The 20,716-nt window shown below is 48.5% G+C and overlaps 1 protein-coding gene across 5 annotated transcripts in view; it reads left to right on the forward strand.

Moving 5' to 3' along the window:
- Positions 1 to 20,716, forward strand: part of LOC141196796 (mitochondrial ornithine transporter 1-like) — a 108,661-nt gene that overhangs the window by 33,558 nt on the left and 54,387 nt on the right. For all 5 annotated transcript variants that reach the window (XM_073662593.1, XM_073662592.1, XM_073662595.1 and 2 more), the window contains one exon: positions 2,372 to 2,465. In XM_073662593.1, coding sequence (XP_073518694.1) covers positions 2,411 to 2,465 — 55 coding nt within the window. In that variant the 5' untranslated portion in view covers positions 2,372 to 2,410. The remainder of the gene's footprint in view (positions 1 to 2,371; positions 2,466 to 20,716) is intronic.

The following is a 20,716-nucleotide window of genomic DNA, read 5'->3' on the forward strand; positions in this document are numbered from 1 at the left end:
ACCAGGACAGAATGTGTTACACAATTACCTGAGGTACATGGTTTCACAATATTGATCCATTTAATATATATATACGTAGGTGTCTCCTGTATTGTCCGTGTGCTGAAAATATTTTTAGCAGCCAAGTTCATGAACATACATTGATGAAACAGCGCACTGAAACTAAAAGATTATAGCAAAAAGATTAGTAAGTTAAAGGGGTATTCTCATCTCCAAGATCCTATCCCAATATGTAGTAGGTATAATAATAATATTAGCAAATACCTTCAATTAGAAATGTTGTATAGTTTTTCTGATTCGTTATGTCTCTTTCCTCATATGCAGACAGTGCAGGACCTTAGGTATCTATAGGGACTGATATAGGGACAGCTGGTTACCTAGTTGCTAGTGGTCGTAACCATGGATACCTAAGATCCTGCAATGTCTGCACATGAGGTAAGAGACATTGCGAATCTGTAAAACTATACTACATTTCTAATTGGAGGTGTTTTATAATAATATTATTATTATTACACCTACTACATATTGGAATAGGATCTTGGAGATGGGAATACCCCTTTAAGACAGTTCTGAGACACTTTCTCATGAATTCTGATATAGACTGATATTCTAAGCTAGGCCCATTTTTTTCAAGGCAATTGACATAAGATTTCAGCTCAAAGATGCAGCCAATTTTTTTAAGATGCAGAAATTTGGTGCGTCTTAATGTAGTCAACTTTTTGTTAAAGAGGTTCTTTGGTCATATGAAATTGATGACCTATCCTGAAACGAAGTCATCAATATCAGATTGGTGGGGGTCCGACACACAGCACCCCCACCGACAGCTGTTATTAGCTCTGTCGGCGGCTGGATGCCCCCCACTAATCTGATATTGATGACTTATTTTAAAGATAGGTCATCAATATCATATAATTGGACAACCACTTTCAAGTCTGTATCAGACACAGTGGTTCAGGTAGGTCCTTGACTAAGCTGCAACCTCTAGGTAGAAATAGATTGCAATATAGTAAGCTTTTTGGGTCTAATAATATATTTTCCGAGTTTATTTGCCATCAGTAGAAAGAATGAATATGAGCCTTCACATGATTTGTTACAAGCTCAACCATTGCCAACAACCTATTGGCATCTCACATACAAAAACTGTAAGTGCCATGTCTGTTTCTTTAGCAACCAAATACAATGTTCCTTGTCCTACAGGCTCTGCTCACACATGTCATGGCTTCCATCCACAAAGCTTTGCCAGATTATCACATGTCTGATAAACTCTACTGACTCATAATGGGGGTTATTGGGGTTCGTTGAGGTTTGCCTTATTTCGATGCCAATAATAATGCAGAGTGCAGCGCAGTTCAGGCTGTCACATCAGAGATGTAACTGCAGCCTCAATATATAAATATCAAATGCAACACCATCTTGTCGTATCTTATAGTCTTATAGAACACAGACCGTAATGCAGACTAGTAATCTGCAGAAAGTATTGGACCCTGTCATTAATCAGCAGTCAAGTTGGCCTAGGTTTACATTTGCCATTTTTTTTATATCTATAAGACTTAACCAGTTCTGTCATGACACTTTTTTCTACCATTTTATCAATGGTGGGCATTTGCAAAACACAGTGAATACTTATGTGTGAGATAATGCCTCATTTTGACACAAACTATGAATTACGAATCTGAAATGGATCATGGCTATTCCATTTTTTACAAGACCCAAAGATGCAGGGGGATGGATTTGAGTAAAAATGAATTAGTCATGATGACATCACAAGTCACTTATACCAAGGGTTTCTAACCAGTTGCTTGCAGGACCCTGACGTGTGGCTCATGGTGGACTGCACTGGCAAGTGCCACTGTCAACTGTATCTGCATCCACAGGGTGTATTATTGCTTGTTATAGGAGCACTCAGGGGTGTTAATAATTTTAAGGGACAATATTAGTTGGGCATTGTTACTATGAGAATGGTTCTCTGGCAATTACTAATTTTTAATGGGGACCTCGGGAATTATTATTTTATAAGGAGACACTTGGGGCATTATCACTTTTTAAGGGGACACTTGTAGCATTATTAATTGATAAGGGGATACTCTGGGCATTAACATTTTATAACTGGCACTAGCTGCATAAGTACTTTGTAAGGTGGCACTTGGGGCATTTTTACTCTATAATTGGACACTTGTGGCATTATTATTTTATAACTATATAAGTTGACACTTGTATTACTTTATAAGAGGACATTTGTTGCATTATTACTTTATAACGGGGCACTCGGGGAATCATAATCTTCAAGGAGTACTCAATTGACTTTTAAAAGGGTCCTCTAAGAATGTAATAAAATATTTTGGCATGAAATCTAACGTGCTTTTTGTTTCAGAACTAAAATATTCTACAAGGGACAGTGTAGCAAGGAAACATGAAAACAAATAATACCATTCAGGCAGTCATCGACCTGACCGCTGGGGCCACAGGTAATTTAATTTCCTCTTTTATTCTCTGATTCTTCAGTTTTCTCAGATCCAGTCTAATAAGTCTACTTACTTATATGTAGCATAATTACTAGTGATTCTCATGTGGTTGAACAGGAGCGCACTGCTCCCCCGCTTCCTGTTTGCCAGGGGGTGGTGCATTCCTAATATTGACAGTGTGGACAAGCAGCATGGCTCTCCAATCCTGCAAGCAGAAGATGCTTTATCTCTGCAGCAATGCAGGAGCAAAAAAGCACTGAAGCTATCCAAATACAGAAATCCAACCAGCTTTAGACCAGCACTTGCATGCTTTATAGAAAAGAGCTTTAAAGTGCTACTCTCTTTACTTAGGAAACCGGCCACCACTGATAGATTTCAGAGGAGGCAAGTAACTTGGGCAACGAGCAGTAAATAATAACATGATAAATCCATCGTAAAGGAGAGGAGTATTTGTGGTAATCACATGTGGTGTATGGCAGGGTGCTGTACTCCTCGCAGTATACAATGTATCTCGCTGTGGACAGTTTTCTGTCAGGAGAAGAGTCCTCTCTTCTCAAATTACACACCGTCATGAAACTCCACAATATAATGTTTTCCCAGTAAATGCCTCCAGTTAGAGGGTGATGATGGTGGTAGTAGTCTGTGCACCCGAGCCCCAGTCATAAAGAAGCCTTAAGAATTTAAACAGAAGTTTCTTTACTGAGGATAATGGGGTTAATTCTTATTTACAAACGGTAGGAACTGAGGTTCAGGATTACACTCAGGGTTGGAGACTGCTGTGTACCTGCAGACAGGCAGATCTTGGTAACCTCTGGTTTCATCAAATCTGAATATTTCTGTGCTCTGTTTCTCCCCTAAGGTAATTCTTCCTCCTAGAGGTACAGTTGTAGTCTTCCTAATATGAAGACTATTAGCTCCCCTTATTGTGTTCGTCCCCTTTTTAAGCGCAGAAGTCAGGGAGAAGGTAGGTAACTCCACCTACAAAATGGCTTCCTCTTCTCAAAATGTCTGACCACCAACTGCCACTTCAATCCTTAACTACCTCACAGGATTTAGCTCCTCCCACTCCCATGTGACTGTTAGAGCTGCAGTCATTGGCTGACTGCCCAGAGGCGTTTGTTCCAGAAGCTTCTGCATATTAAACAGAGCTGGGTCACATGATCAAGCCTGTGAGAAGATTAACCCTTTTTGGGCTGCCTGTCAGCAGGTCTCACAATGTATTCACAATGCACAGTTCACACAAAAATTCACAGCATTTATATGAAAACACACTATATATCCAGTATCCTATAGAAATGGCCACTTTGTGGGATACCACGTGTCTCCCCTTTTGAAGTGTGTCGTCCCCGACACATCCGCATCTGTAAAACAAAATGAAACAGCATACATGTACACATATTCAGTTCATACTGTTGCTTAAACTTTTCTTGGTTTACTGAATACCTGTGAAGAAACATAAAACTATGCAACATCTGAATACAAAGGTAAAACAACAAAGGTAAAACAACATGTAAACGTAATAAAAGAGTCCTTTTGGTCCTGGAGTAGGTCCTTGCAGGAACAACCCCCACTAAGCGGGGAACGGGATAACAGCTAACCCGTTATAACTTCTTTGCTTTGTCCCCAGGTGCAGTCGGGGCACACAGACCATAAAGAAACTTTCTGCACCAGCTGTTTTTAGGAGGGCTAGGAAACAGTGTGGCAGTAATAAGGTTCTCATGAGCCACGGAGTCTCTCTTATTACGTAGTACAAATATGTCTCTATCGGAGCCACACATGCAAAGTCTCTCCAGTTTAGATAAGTAGTTTGCCAACTAGTCCTGGTAATGAGCGGGTAACTGTCCTTTGGTTGCTCGGTTGGATCTCCGCAGAGCAGGCACTTCCCTTTCTTCTTGGGTGGATGCAGGAGCTATGTCCGGATCCTCTAATGGAGAATGAGGCACTGGCAGCACAAACTGAAGACAGGGCGCATGAAGCCAAATAAACGGGTTGGTAGGGGTTCTGGAAGTCTCTTCTGGTGCAATAGGGTTAGAAACTGGCGGGACTGGAACTTCCAGGGGTATGCAAATCTTGATTTGGCTACGATGGACCACCTTTTCTTGCTGAGTGTCCTCTCTGACAATTTTGTACACTTCCACCCCTGGGAACGGGATACTGGCAATGATGTAAGGGTATGATTCCCACTGGTCATCCAGTTTGTGGGAGCAGTGGTTCTTTTTAGCCCAAACTCTGTCTCCTGCTTGTAAGGGTTTCGCCTTGGTCTTTTCATTGAAATCATCCTCCTGCCTTTGGCAGACAGCTTTCATTCAGTCTTCCACAATTTCGTTAGCTTCTTGGAGACGTCTTTGGTGGTCTACTGTGTTATGGAATTAGAGTGATCTTCCATTTGAACATTTAGCTGAAAGTCTGCAGGCAGTTTCCCTGGACGGCCAAACATCAGGTAATATGGAGTGTAACTGGTGGAGCAGTGGGTGGTGTTGTTATACAGGTAAGTTAACTCTTGGAGCAACTCGGGCCATTCTTGTCTTTCTTTGGTTGGAACATTCTTTAACATGTAAATCAAAGTTTTATTCATCCTTTCACATAGTCCATTGCATTGGGGATGGTATGCAGTTGTGCGAAGTTTCTTGCAGCAATAGAGTGCACACGGTTCTTGGAATAACTCTGACTCAAATGCGGGACCTTGATCTGTCAGGATCTGCTCGGGGTATCCATAAGGCCTTACAAAATGTTTCCAAAATACTGTGGCAGTGGTCCGGGCAGTCTGATCTCTGACAGGCACAGCCACAACAAATTTAGTGGTCGATAATGGTCAGAGCATAGAGGTATCCAGTACGACTGGGTTGCAGTTTCACATGGTCAAGAGCAACAAGCCGCAGAGGATCGTGAATTTCAATGGGATACAGCGAGACTTTTTGTTCCATACCTTCTCGGCTTAGAGTACATGAAACACATTCTCTGCACCATTTCTCAATGTCTTGGCGCATTCCTATCCAATAGAAGCATTCTTGGATGGTTATCTCAGTCTTTTGGCAGCCAAAGTGTCCTGATTGGTTGTGGTAGGCCTCTAGGATGAGGCTGGCATCTTGTCTGGGTACGACTACTTGAAACACTCTCTCACGGTGCATCGAACAAGCACTCCTTTGTGGAACTGCAGACGTTTTTTTCTGTCGCCATAATCGACAAAGTTCTGGATTAGATTGTTTGTAGGCCACGGGCCGTTTTGGGGATCTAGAGACTAGCAACTTCTGTAGAGTTCTGAAAGTTCTTGTCTCCTTCTGGATTTCAGCCCAATCGTGATTCATCGTGGATTTGGGGCTAGTTTCTGAAAATGGGTTTCTTTTGACTCTCCGCACATTCTGTTTGGCGATATAGGAGTAGAAGGGAGGCATTTCTACTTCTTCCCTCTCTTCTTCGCTATAACGGGGTGTTTCTGTTGTGGGCAACCTGGACAGGGCATCAGCATTGGCATTTGATTGGCCTGTTCAGTACTTCAGGACAAATTGGTAGTTGGCCAGGCGAGAGGCCCATCTCTGCTCAAGGGCTCCAAGTTTAGCAGTATGTAACTGGGACAATGGGTTATTGTCAGTGAAAGCGATGAAGAGGGTTGCAGCCAAGTAATACTTAAATTTTTCAGTGACAGCCCACGCTAATACAAGGAATTCCAACTTAAAGGAACTATAGTTCTGATCATTTTTCTCGGTTTGCCGGGGAGATCTACTGGCATAAGCCATAACTTTTTCTTTGTCATCTTGACCTGAACTAGCACTGCATCTAGTCCCATATGGCTGGAATCTATATACAGGTGGAAGGGGATATTGTAGTCTGGATAGGCAAGGATTGGGGCTTCAGTTAAATTCATCTTAAGTTCTTGGAAGGACTGTTCTAGCTCTTGAGTCCATTGAATGGAGGGATTTTGTACGTCTTCAGTAGAGATGAGCGGTGTTCGACTAGAACTGTTCGCCAATCTCAAAATTCGAGCTGTTTTGGGCGGTGTTCGAGTTGTAGTCAAAGTTAAAAAAAAACACAACACCCAGAAAAAAGTCCTTTAATTGAAATAAACACACAATTCTTTATTGTTCTAAATTAAACCATACTTACCGTCACGCCCATTCCAGCTGAAGCCAACGATCTCCTGAAATAAAAGAAAAATAATAAAGCAACATCATCCTTACCTTTCCATGGTTCCCATGACAGCTTCAGCTCTGCTACATCGAGATGACAGGCTGAACCGCAGCAGAACGCTGCCATCCAGCCTGTCATCCCGCAGACACTGAGAAGCGCAGGCTTGCTTGCGCTCCACAGTGTCTCTCTGTGAGGGCATCCAGATGAGCCGAGTTAATGTCCAATGAACTCGGCTCACCTCATGCACGTCACTGACAGCGTGGGAAAATTCTCCTGCACTCAGCGCTTCAGCGTGGGAGAATTCTCACACTGAAGCGCTGAGTGCAGGAGAATTCTCCCACGCTGTCAGTGACGTGCAGGAGGTGAGCTGAGTTCATTGGACATGAGCTCACCTTATGCACGTCACTGACAGCGTGGGAAAATTCTCCTGCACTCAGCGCTTCAGCGTGGGAGAATTCTCACGCTGAAGCGCTGAGTGCAGGAGAATTCTCCCACGCTGTCAGTGACGTGCAGGAGGTGAGCTGAGTTCATTGGACATGAGCTCACCTTATGCACGTCACTGACAGCGTGGGAGAATTCTCCTGCACTCAGCGCTTCAGCGTGAGAATTTTCCCACGCTGTCAGTGACGTGCATGAGGTGCGCCGAGTTCATTGGACATGAACTCGTCTCATCTTTATGCCGTCACAGCCAGACACTGCAGAGCGCAAGCAAGCCTGCGCTTCTCAGTGTCTGCGGGATGACAGGCTGGATGGCAGCGTTCTGCTGCGGTCCAGCCTGTCATCTCGATGTAGCAGAGCTGAAGCTGTCGTGGGAACCATGGAAAGGTAAGGATGATGTTGCTTTATTATTTTTCTTTTATTGCAGGAGATCGTTGGCTTCAGCTGGAATGGGCGTGATGGTAAGTATGGTTTAATTTAGAACAATAAAGAATTGTGTCTTTATTTCAATTAAAGGACTTTATTCTGGGTGTTTGTGTTTTCTTTTAACTTTGACTATGGGGTTAGTAATGGGGGTGTCTTATAGACGCCTCTCCATTACTAACCTGGGCTTGATGTCAGCTGGCATTATAAGCTGACATCAACCCCAGCCCTATTACCCCCTGCCACCGCTACAGGGCAGCGTGGAAGAGCGAGGCTAAGTGCCAGAATTGGCGCATCCTATGAATGCGCCATTTCTGGGGCGGCTGATGGCTGGTGTTTCTAGCCTGAGAGGGGGCCAATATTCATGGCACCCTTCCTGGGCTATTAATATCAGCCCCCAGCTGTCTGCCTAGCCTTTGCTAGCTATTAAATTAGGGGGGACCCCACGTCATTTTTTTTGGGGGGTCCCCCATTTTAATAGCTAGTAAAGGCTATGTATTCAGCTGGGGGCTCATATTAGTAGCCTGGGAAGCTCCGTGGGTATTACCCCCTTCCCAGGCTTCAAACATCTGCCCCAGCTGTCTGCTTAACCTCTGCTAGAGACTAAAATTAAGGGGAACCCCACGCCAATTTTTTTTAATAATAAATCCTTTATTTTAATACTAAATGACAAGTACAGTAACCAACACTATCACTGTACTTCATATATATGTGACTGACATGTTTCTATCTATCTAATCTATGTGTGAAGCTCTATTCTGTCTGTTATAAATTGTCGGGTACAGATGCTGAATTGCCGGCCGGCTTTTTTAAAGAGACGGTGCATGAAAACACTGTTATTTTTTTTAATAAATCCTTTACACTAAATGACAAGTACAGTAAGCAACATTGTCACTGTACTTCATATATATGTGACTGACATGTTTCTATCTATCTAATCTATGTGTGAAGCTCTATTCTGTCTGTTATAAATTGTCGGGTACAGATGCTGAATTACCGGCCGGCTTTTTTAAAGAGACAGTGCATGAAAACACTATTATATTTTTTAATAAATCCTTTACACTAAATGACAAGTACAGTAAGCAACACTGTCACTGTACTTCATATATATGTGACTGACATGTTTCTATCTATCTAATCTATGTGTGAGGCTCTATTCCTTCTTGTCTAAATTGTCGGGTACCGGTGTATGCCGCTGCTGAATTGCCGGCCGGCTTTTTTAAAGAAAGCGTCTTCTGAGCAGTTTGTCAGCTTTTGGACACCTTTGAAGGTGTTTTCTATGTGTTTCTATGTGTTTTTGTTTGCCTGCCATTGGTTTTAACGGTGTTCGACGGTGTTCTAAGGTGTTCGACGAACAGTTCGACGAACAGTTCCTCGAACATCCCGGTGTTCGACGAACCGAACCCGAACACTACGGGGGTGGCTCAACACTGGTCTTCAGGCACGGTTGTCCTTTTAGGAGGTCTTGTAAGGGGGTAGCAATCCGAGTAAAGTTTTTGATGAATCTTCTGAAGTAGCTAGAAAATCCGAGGAATCCACGGACTTCTTTAATGGTATTTGGGATAGGTCAGTCTTTTACCAAAGCAATCTTCTCAGGATCTGGAATAAGTCCTTCCGCACTAACTACATGCCCTAGGTATTGGACCTTGGATTTTAGAAGATAGCACTTGGACGGTTTGACTTTCAGGCCATGCTCGGCTAGGACTTCAAAGACCTCAGCAAGATGCTGGAGATGTTCCTTGTAGGTTTTGGAATAGATGATTACATCATCTAAATACAGTAGCACAGTTTCAAAATTCTTGTGACCCAAGCAGCATTCCATGAGGAAGGTTCCCAGAGCATTGCATAGGCCGAAGGGCATGCATTTAAATTCAAACAAACCCATAGGGGTAGTGAACGCGGTCTTCTCTTGGTCCTCTGGGGCCATTGGTACTTGCCAGTATCCGCTGGTGAGATCTAGGGTGGAGAAACAGGCTGCTGATTTCATGGCAGTCAATGATTCTTCTATTCTGGGCAGTGGGTATGCATCTTTGTGGGTAATGTTGTTAAGTTTGCGATAATCCACACAAAAACGAATACTCCCATCCTTCTTTTTAACAAGAACAATTGGTGGGGCCCAAGGACTGCCACTGTCCTTAATCACATCAGCATCCTTCATTTCTTGTATCATCTTCTTTACTGGCTGGTACATTGGAAGGAGGTATAAGTCGGTACTTTTCTTTGATTGGAGGATGGGAACTAGTGGAAATGGGGTGCTCGATTATACGGACTCTCTCGAAGTCAAAGGCAAACTTGCTGAATATATGTTAATATTCTTTGGCAACTCTAAGTACTCCATCTTTTTGCTCGAGGGGGGTGTCTTCAGTGCCTATGTCGAGTTTGTGCCACCACTACTTTTTAGTTTCGGCACTTGGGGAAGGTTTCACTTGGGTAGAGCATTGGGACTCTTGAAGGATATCCTGAAAATTGAGTCTACTCAGTTTTGCTACAGTGGTATATTTATGCAGGTCCCCGCAATTTATGAGACGCACTGGTACTCAACCATGAGTAACAGTAGCCAAACTTCTTGCAGCTATAATGACTGTATCATCTTTGTGTTCATTTGGTTCAACTAGAACTTCATAGTCCTGACCCTTTAGACCCATCTTGATTTTGTATCACACCATAGTTTCTTTACGAGGTTTCAGAATTACAGGCCTGGAGTCCATTATCCTGGCAGGGCTGATCTCCCCTCTTGAATTAGTGAATTTCTGATGACTAACGAGTATGTGGAGTGTCTTCTGAATGGTTCTCTTCTTCATGGGGGACGCAACATTAAGAGCATAAGTCATACCTTCAATCAGTTCGTCAAAACAATTCTGTAGTACATTCATCCCCAAAACTACAGGTGGAAAATCGTCTTCTCCTGTATCGACTACAATAAGGCCTTGGTCAGGTAGTTCCGTTCTGCCGATTTTAAAAGTAGCTGTCCAGTAGCCCACTTGAAGAACAGGTTGTCCGCTACTAGCTATAATGTTGAAGTCAGCCGAGGTAATTTTTGCTAGCTGGTCTGTTTTCCAATAATGCTTACCGTATTTTTCGGACCATAAGACACACTTTTTTCCCCCAAAAGTTGGAAGGAAAATATAGGGGTGCGTCTTATGGTCCAAACGTTACTTTACCGGTGGTGGTGGAGCGGGGATCGCAGGGTCCTCCGGCAGCGGCGAGATGCAGCTGGAGTTGGGGTCTGTAACTGTGCTAGAGTGGCTGGTGTCGGGTGGTGACGCAGAGGAGCAGGGGCCTGAGCCGGACTGTGAGTGGCGTCCGGCAGTGAGGCAGAGGAGCCGGGGCCTGTGCCGGGCTGTGAGCGGTGTCCGGCGGTGCGGCAGAGCAGCGTGTGCAACTTCCGGTGGCCGCGGCCATCTTCCTGAGGCCGTGATCTACAGGAAAATGGCCGCCTGAGCCGGAGCATGCGCCGACCGGGAGCTCCGGCGGCCATTTTTTTTTATCACGGCCTCAGGAAGATGGCCGAGGCCACCGGAAGCCGCACACGCTGCTCTACAGCATCTCCGGACACCGCTCACAGCCCAACACAGGCCCCGGCTCCTCTGCTTCACTGCCGGCGCCGCTCACAGGTCCACAGGCCCCAGGCAAGTCCACAGGCCTCAGGCAGTTCCACAGGCCACAGGCCCCAGCAAGTCCACAGGTTCTGGGCAGGCTACAGGCCAAAGCCGGTCCACAGGCCCCAGCAGGTTCACAGGCCCCAGCAGGTTCACCGGCCCCAGCCAGACACCGGCATCTCACCTCTTCTGCTGCCGCCGGGTTCCTGAGGCAGGGAACGGTGGGACCTGCAATCCTGCTCCACCATCACTGCAACTCACAGCTGCTGGAGCACCGGCTTCATGTATCCAGGGTCTGCAGCATTCCTCCACTTCCGCCAGGTCAGTTTCCTGAAGGACCCTGCCTCCTGCTCCACCACCCCCCAGGTAAGATACCTAATCAGACTATAAGATGGACCCCATCTTATAAAAAATATTTTTTTCCTATTTTCCACCCCAAAATTTGGGGTGCGTCTTATGGTCCAGTGTGTCTTATAGTCCGAAAAATACGGTATATTGTGGTAGCTGGATTGTGGTAACTTGTGATCCAGTGTCAAGTAGTACGGGAAAAGGGATACCATCTTTTGTGATTGGAATTATGGGGCAATAGCCAACATATTTCAGGCCCCAGTCAGGATCATCTGGACCTATGCATTCTTCTCCTGAGGGTCGGTCCTTGGCCTCAGGAAATTCCGATTTAAAGACTGACATTCTCTTTCTATGTGACCACTACGGTTGCATCTGCGGCAAATTGACCTAAGGAATCAAATCTGTCTGTAGGTCTCCTACCTGTCCGATAGTAGTTGTCTCTGGGACTGTAGGGTGGCACATTCTGGATAAAAGGAGGATGGTTTTCATGACGGGGAGCTGAATGCTTCAACTCCTTTACTTCTCTGCATAGGAGTGCAAGACTTTTAGTTAGTTCCGCAATTTGATTACGTATCTCTTCAGTAGAGCCTTCTACCTGTTGGGGAGCACACTGAACAAATACAGGTTTGGCATGGGCAAACACAGCACTTTCTTGGTCATTCAACCCTTTATCCCTTGGGCTCAATATTTTTATGGCGGATTCTTTTAAATCCAGAGATCACTACCAGGGTGTTGCAGTGCTATCATTCTCAATTGTAACCTGGTAGTATCAGACATTACTCCCTCAATAACTTGTTCCTTTAAAATTTGATCAGCATTAACAACTTCAGCAGGATCAGCTTGGTTAAGGTAACACCAGGCTTCCCGTAAACTGAGGGCAAAATGTCTTAAAGATTCATGGGACTGTTGTATTTTCCTGAAGAATCTGATCTTTAACTCTGACAGGGTTTTGGTTTCAAATGTAACTCCTAACCTGTCTAGTATCTGTTCAGGAGTTTTCCTTATACTGGGAGGCCAAGATTTAACTTCCCTTAGTGCAGCGCCCCCTAGATGACCCATCAATAGCTCCACTTTTTGTGCAGGGCTCACTGGGTACAGTCTGAACACTGCCTGCATTTTCTCTTTAAAGTCCTTTAATGTGTGAGGTTCTCCACTGTAGCTGGGGAGCCAGTGTGCCCCAAATAAGGCACTGTTAATGGCATTGCTTGAGCCATAGGAGTTGATGGGCTTGTCACTTCACTCTCCTCTTCTGAAGACATGTTTACAACAACTGTATGTATAATGCAGTAATTCCTCTTATCTTTCCGGCTGCTGTATGTCTCTCCTCTCTTTGTCGGAGTGCAGTGGAGCAACTTCAGTTGCTCATTCCTGCAGGGCACCGACTTTATATGACGCGCCCCTGGGCCTGTGTCGCGCTGCGTTGCGCACGCGGGAGCTTACCCGGAGCCGGATCTGTTTAGGGTTGTAGTCTCGTGGCGGTGACCCGGTCCGTGCCCAGGGAGTCAAACTGGACGGCAGTCTGTTAGCGGTAGAAAATGGTTGATGACTACGCCACCCGTTGAATGCAGCCAGGGGGCTGCTGCTGCAGGGCAGACCGCTGAGGCCGGTGGAAGGATGGTGCAGCGTGATAGTATAACCCCCAACGGGAGGGGTATGGCCTCAGGGCAGCCGACGTGGATGATGGGGGTAGCAGGAACCACTCAGAGACGGTATGGTAGCGTTCAGGGTCTTTACTGGTAACAACGATAGACCCTCCCGGAGTACTTGCTAGCGAACGGGGCCTGGTCAGTCCTTGAGCAGATGGGATCTCCCCTGGCCAGGCGTAGTTGTAGGCCTCCCAAGCTGACTGTACTCTTCTGGCTACCTTGCTAGAAGCTGATGTAAGTAGCCCACGTCCCTGAGTGTACCGTGTGGTGCTCACCCGTATGGCCGGTGACTCGGGCTTCTGGGCCAGGGGACCTGAAATCCCCTGCCTGACGGATTCTGCTGCTGGGTAGAAGTTAGTCCCCACAGCCTCGGACTCCGGGTCCGGTAAAGAATCTTCTTAGTCAGGGCGAGCTCTTTAGCTGCCAGCCCCTGACTCCTTGTGACTCTGCTGCTTCCTATGCTGCTCTTGTCTCTACTCTTCCTGGACTCACTAACCCTGCCTCAGCCCCGGGTTTATACAGGGGAAGTTCTTCCCCTCCCAAGGCTGGGCAGGAGGTGTGGCATGCACAGGATCCCTGACCAAAGGACCTCCCACCTGCTCTCAGACGTAATATCTCTATCACTGTGACAACCAGACCCCTGGGGTGTCACACTCCCCCCTAGTGAAATTTAGTACTCCGGGACTAAACACTTTTTGGAAAAATATAACAAGGTATATCAAAGAACAATAAAATACAATAAGGAAACACAATAAGATGGTCACGGATGTCCGCAACCGGGTGCAGTCTTTGAAGAAAAGCAAAGGTGTCCATTTCACCAACACAGGGAGACGTAACCAGGTAGGGGTCTGTCCTACCCCGAGTCCTTAACAGTCTCTAGTCCATCCTGGGTTACGCTCCAACTATATACAAAGGATTCCCGGTAAATCCACCGAAGACTCCTAAAAACAACTAGAAACACAAAATTACACACAAGCAACAATAAACAGGTAAACATTGTAAAACAACTTAAACATTTAGATCCTCCAACGTGCGGGTAACTGGCCTCTAGTGGCCCTAGTGGACCTACGGAGCTGACTGTCTGGCCCTGAACTACAGGGTGTAGGAGCTGTCAAGGGTAAACTGGGCAGCTGTCTACCGGCTCTTTGTCTCACTAGGGGTACGGCAGGCTCACTATAAGCAGAGGGTGGATTCTCCTGTTCCGCTTGGGTGGAGTCTTCTGCCTCCTGGACCGGCTGCTCTTCCAGCTCTACCCGTTGCTCCGTAGGTTCTTGGGATGATGGTTGGAGGAAGGTGAGTACGGGTACCACAACTGCACCATTGACTTGAGTCCAAGACCGAGGGAAGTCCCCGAGCACGGTACTAACCATATCTTCCCTTTCTTCCACGGGTCGATGGTCTTCCTGTTCCTCCTCAGGGTTCCTCAGTTGTTCCGGGCACTTCTTCAGGTGGTCCCGGGATACAATGGCTGTGGTTTCCCCTCCGTCTTTACTGATGGTACAGACCTTCGGGTTCTCGTGGCTTGAGGGCAGTACGGTGTACGGGTCCTTCTCCCACTGGTCGTCCAACTTGTGGAGCCGTCTCTTCCTCTTCAAGACCTGCTCTCCGGGTACCAGGGGAACAGCGGGAGCATACTGGTTGTAAGTCTTCTCTTGTCTTTCCCTAGCCTGACAGAGACTTCGCTCCACGCTCTCCTGTACTTTCCGGTACTGCTGCTGCCTCTCTGTGTCCCAGTCCGTTTCTGGTGAAGTGTCCTCGGGCGTCAGGACTCCCATTTCCAGGTCAACAGGTAACTTACCAGGTCTTGCCCTCATTAGGTAAGCCGGGGTACAGTTGGTGGAACCTACCGGGATGTGGTTGTATAGGTCCACCAGATCGGGCAACTTCTCAGGCCACAGACTGCGTTCTTCCAGGGGCAACGTTTTTAGAAGATCCATTACCACCTGGTTCATTTTCTCACAAAGTCCATTAGTTTGCGGATGGTAGGGTGTCGTCCTTATCTTCCGGCAGCCATACAGATTGCAGAATTCCTGGAAGACCTCCGCTTCAAAGGCAGGTCCCTGGTCCGTCAGCACTTGGTCCGGGTACCCGTGTGGACGGCAAAAGTGCTGCTGGAAGGCTCTAGCTGCTGTTCGAGCCGTTAAGTCCTTGACGGGGACGACAACCAGAAACCGGGAGTAATGATCCACGATGGTTAACGCGTAGACGTAGCCACTTCTGCTGGGGGTCAGTTTTACATGATCCAAGGCTACCAGTTCCAACGGTTGCCGGGTGACGATGGACTGCAGGGGAGTCTTCTGGCTGGCCCGGTCCTTCCTTCTCAGATTGCACGGGCCACAGTCTCTGCACCACTTCTCGATGGTTCCCCTCATGCCTACCCAGTGGAACCGCTCGCGCAGCAGGAACTCCAGCTTTTTCCACCCGAAGTGTCCAGCTCCGTCGTGGTATGCCTCCATCACCATGGCTGCGTCTCTTCGTGGCACCACTACTTGCCAGAGTAGTTCATGCGTCCTGGAGTTAACCATTCTGCGGCACAACTTCCCCTTGTAAAGGAACAGTCGACTCTTCTCTGCCCATAGTTGTTTGGCTTCCTCCGGAGCGTCTGGTTCAAGGCGAGCCTCCGGCCGAGTCAGCATCTCCTTCACCAGTCGGACGGCAGGGTCGCTGTCTTGCGTTTCCGCCCAGTTGTAGTGGGGTAAGGGGTTCAACGTAGCAGCCTGCTTACTCCTTACCCGGTGGGAATACTGAATAGTCCCATGACGGTGGAACGCAGGGAGTTCAACTTCTTCCAGTCCCTCCGGATCTTCTCCTCCGTCCGGCAGGTTGGGCATCCTGGACAGGGCGTCCGCGTTGGTATTGGAGCGTCCTGCCCGGTATTTAATTGTGAACTCGTAGTTGGACAGACGGGCCATCCACCTCTGCTCCAGGGCACCGAGTCTTGCCGTGTCCAGGTGTGTCAGCGGGTTGTTATCCGTGTACACGGTGAACCGGGAAGAAGCGAGGTAATGCTTAAAGCGCTCAGTGATTGCCCATACTACGGCCAGGAACTCTAACTTAAATGAGCTGTAATTCTCGGGGTTCCTTTCGGTGGGTCGCAGTTTTCGGCTGGCGTAGGCGATTACTCGTTCCTTCCCCTGCTGGATCTGGGACAGTACGGCTCCTAGCCCGATGTTACTGGCGTCGGTGTAGAGGATAAAGGGCTGGCTATAATCCGGGTACGCCAGGATTTCGTCCCCCGTGAGGGCCATCTTCAGCTGGCGGAAGGACTCTTCTTCCAGCTCTTCCCATTTGAAGGGCGGCTTCTGGTTCTTGGCCTTCCGGGACTGGCCTATCAGGAGGTCCTGCATAGGTGCTGCCTTTTTGGTGAAACCGGGAATAAACCTTCGGTAGTAGCCTACCAACCCGAGGAACTGCCGCACTTCTTTTACGCTGGAGGGGCTTGGCCATCCCTTAATTGCGGTGATCTTATCGGGGTCGGGAGCCACTCCGTCAGCGCTCACCACGTGTCCCAGGTACTGCACCTTTGGTTTCAGGAGGTGACACTTGGAGGGTTTCACCTTTAGGCCGTAACTCGCCAGAGCCTCGAACACTTCCGCCAGGTGTTTCAGGTGGTCCTCATACGTCTTGGAATATACGATGACATCGTCCAGGTACAATAGGACCGTCTCGAAGTTTCTGTGGCCCAGACAACACTCCATTAGGCGTTGGAAGGTTCCTGGTGCGTTACAGAGTCCGAACGGCATGCAGGTGAACTCGCTAAGTCCCATCGGGGTGGTGAATGCGGTCTTCTCCCGGTCCGCCTCTGCTACAGGAACCTGCCAGTACCCGCTAGTGAGATCCAAGGTAGAGAAGAAGTTAGCAGATCTTAAAGCAGCCAATGACTCCTCTATCCTTGGTAAGGGGTACGCATCCTTGTGTGTGATACGGTTGATTTTCCGGTAATCTACACACATCCTCATGGTGTTGTCTTTCTTTTTGACTAAAACTAGTGGGGCTGCCCAGGGGCTACAGCTATCCCGGATTACCCCAGCCTCCTTCATGTCTCTAAGCATCCCCTTGGCGTGTTGGTAATGTGCAGGGGGTACGGGTCGATACCTCTCTTTTATGGGAGGATGATCTCCCGTGGGGATGCGGTGTTCTACCCCCTTGACTCGCCCGAAGTCTAACGGGTGTTTACTAAACACTCTCTCATACTCTTGAACCACCCGATAGACTCCTTGTTTCTGGTGTGAGGGAGTGGAGTCAGTACCCAGATGTAGTTGCTGACACCAGTCCTCCATGTCTTTCTTAGAGCCGTTACCTTCCTCCGGGTGAGATGGAGGCAAGGGTTCCACAGATTGTATAGAATTTTGATTAGTGGTATATAATTTGGCTAGCGTGGCATACCGGGGCAGGTACACTTCCCTCTCCCCGATATTTATTATGCGAACGGGCACCCTCCCATGGCGTACATTGACCACCCCCCGTGCTGTCAAAATGGTGGGCCTACTGTCTGAGTAAACTGGTTCTACCATTGCCTGGTAATCTCTACCTCTCAGACCAATAGCTGCCCGGCACCAAATCATCATTTCACTTTTTGGGGGCATGGCAATAGGAAAAGGGTCACACATTCTTACGCTACCAATCTCACCGCCGGAGAGTTCCACTTGTTGCCGTTGCATCAGTGCCCGGATCTCTTTCTGGAGCACCCGCTGCTCGCCGGAGCTGGCATTCTTGGCAACCTGCTGTAAAAGGAAAATCACCTCTGCAAGACAATTTTCAATTACATTAGTTCCTAGAGTTATTTTTGGGTGACTCTCATGTTTGTCAATATCTACAATGATCAGTCCCTGTGCGGCCAGTTCGACTCTACCAATTTTGATGGTCACCTCTTTAAATCCGATCTGTGGCACGGGCTGACCATTGCTGGCGATGATACTCAAGTCGTCGTCAGGGTAGCGGGTAATATCCGAGTCATTCCAGTACTGCTTGAAGAGCACGTACGGGATGGTGGTGACCTGTGACCCGGTGTCCAGTAGGGCACTCATGGGAATTCCATCCAGTACCACAGGCAAGACTGGACGTCCTCCCACATATCTGTCGCGCCAGTTCGATGGGCCTGGTGATCTTTTTCCTGGGGGTTGGCCCTCTACCCCAGGTTGTGCCCGTTTAAAGAACAGTACCTTTCCATATGTCCGGGTTGATTGCAGCGGCGGCAGATGGGTCGTCCGTCCTCGCTGTATCGGTCACTGGGTCTTCCTCTGGCCGGTGGGGTCCTCCTTGGTCGACGCCACGGGATGTCCTCCGGTCCGGATGCCAGCTGGATCTTCCCTGGAGTGGAAACCTGTAAAGACTGCACAGTTCGGGTTAGCGCAGCAACGCTTTTAGCTAGCTCTTGGACCTGATGGTGTAGGTCTGGAGCCGGGTCATTGTCCAAAGCCTGCGCATCAGCTCCCACAGGCCCTGCTGACAAGGGCGCCGCCTCCTGGTAGTAAGTGGTAGTGGGGCGTCTGTGGGTCACAACGCCACCTGGTGCCGGTTCTCGGAGCACCCGGATGGCTCTGTCCTTGAACTGTGCAAATTCTAGATGAGGGTCCTGTAAGGCCATTGCCCGCAACTGGGTGCGGTGGGCATTGCAATATAAACCCTCTATAAATTGTTCGGTCAACAGCCTGTCCTCGTTTCCCACTCCATTAGGGTCGGTCTGCTTAATGGCCCTCAGGGCCTCTTGTAGGTTGAGTGCATAGTCCCTTATACTCTCATGCGCTCGCTGCTTGCACCCGTAGAATCTAAGTTTAATCTCGGCTGAGGTGCGGGTATCAAAGGTGTCCTTCAGCCGGGTTAGTATCCCTGCGACAGTCTTCCTCCCAGGTGGCCAGGATTTTACTTCCCTTTTGGCTGCCCCAGTTAGTTGGGCCACCAGGATGCTCACTTTTTGCTCTTCTGTGAGGGGGTACACCTGGAAGAGGCTATCCAGCTTTTCTCTAAAGTCATGCAGGGTATGTGACTCCCCTGAGTACTGGGGTAGCCAAGCTGCTCCCGGGATATAGGGCATGGTGAAGGGCATAACTGCAACAGCGGTAGCGCTGGCGGGGGTTGAGGCAGTGGAGCTCTCCTCCGTATCCGACATCTTCCTCCCCCCTAGTGGACCGTGGCCTACCTTGCGATGATCCTGTTCCGTAGGCCGCGGCTCCGCAGTGGATCGTCAGGGTTGAGGACCTTCCGTCGCGCTCCTGTGACGTCGGCGTCTGCTGGGCTCCTTCCAGGACCTTACGCAACGTCCGGACGTGAGGCGGGGCTTCAGTTCTCGCGCGCTTTCGGAGTCCACGCCCCTCTTCTTCCCGCGCGGCGTCCTCAAGATGGCGTCCAATGGCGGGAAAACTCCACGGATGGCGGGAAGAAGGCTGAAGATGGCGCCGGATGGCGGGAAACTTCACCGATGGCAGGAAGAAGGCTGAAGATGGCGCCGGATGGCGGGAATCTTCACCGATGGCGGGAATCTTCACCACTGGTAAGTTTGAACAGTCTTTGCTTTTCAGGCACGCAGTACCCGGTGGTTGCGGGCACGTGATCCTGCCGACTACGCCAAAGTTGACGCGCCCCTGGGCCTGTGTCGCGCTGCGTTGCGCACGCGGGAGCTTACCCGGAGCCGGATCTGTTTAGGGTTGTAGTCTCGTGGCGGTGACCCGGTCCGTGCCCAGGGAGTCAAACTGGACGGCAGTCTGTTAGCGGTAGAAAATGGTTGATGACTACGCCACCCGTTGAATGCAGCCAGGGGGCTGCTGCTGCAGGGCAGACCGCTGAGGCCGGTGGAAGGATGGTGCAGCGTGATAGTATAACCCCCAACGGGAGGGGTATGGCCTCAGGGCAGCCGACGTGGATGATGGGGGTAGCAGGAACCACTCAGAGACGGTATGGTAGCGTTCAGGGTCTTTACTGGTAACAACGATAGACCCTCCCGGAGTACTTGCTAGCGAACGGGGCCTGGTCAGTCCTTGAGCAGATGGGATCTCCCCTGGCCAGGCGTAGTTGTAGGCCTCCCAAGCTGACTGTACTCTTCTGGCTACCTTGCTAGAAGCTGATGTAAGTAGCCCACGTCCCTGAGTGTACCGTGTGGTGCTCACCCGTATGGCCGGTGACTCGGGCTTCTGGGCCAGGGGACCTGAAATCCCCTGCCTGACGGATTCTGCTGCTGGGTAGAAGTTAGTCCCCACAGCCTCGGACTCCGGGTCCGGTAAAGAATCTTCTTAGTCAGGGCGAGCTCTTTAGCTGCCAGCCCCTGACTCCTTGTGACTCTGCTGCTTCCTATGCTGCTCTTGTCTCTACTCTTCCTGGACTCACTAACCCTGCCTCAGCCCCGGGTTTATACAGGGGAAGTTCTTCCCCTCCCAAGGCTGGGCAGGAGGTGTGGCATGCACAGGATCCCTGACCAAAGGACCTCCCACCTGCTCTCAGACGTAATATCTCTATCACTGTGACAACCAGACCCCTGGGGTGTCACATATATACAAGATATCTGCGCAAAAACTTGGAAAACACAGTTTAAATCACAGGGTATTACAATCAAATCAGATCACTGTTCCCAATAAAGCAGCCACCAGGATGTGTAGAGTCCAACAACAGCTGTGGTGCAGTACAAATTCTTTACAGCAGTAAAGACTGACACTTTCTGAGGTAATTTTTCTCTTCACCTTCG

This window comes from Phyllobates terribilis, unplaced genomic scaffold (genome assembly GCF_046119375.1).
Source record: "Phyllobates terribilis strain yellow unplaced genomic scaffold, ASM4611937v1 Scaffold_2__4_contigs__length_985480577, whole genome shotgun sequence".
Taxonomy (NCBI): Eukaryota; Metazoa; Chordata; class Amphibia; order Anura; family Dendrobatidae; genus Phyllobates; species Phyllobates terribilis.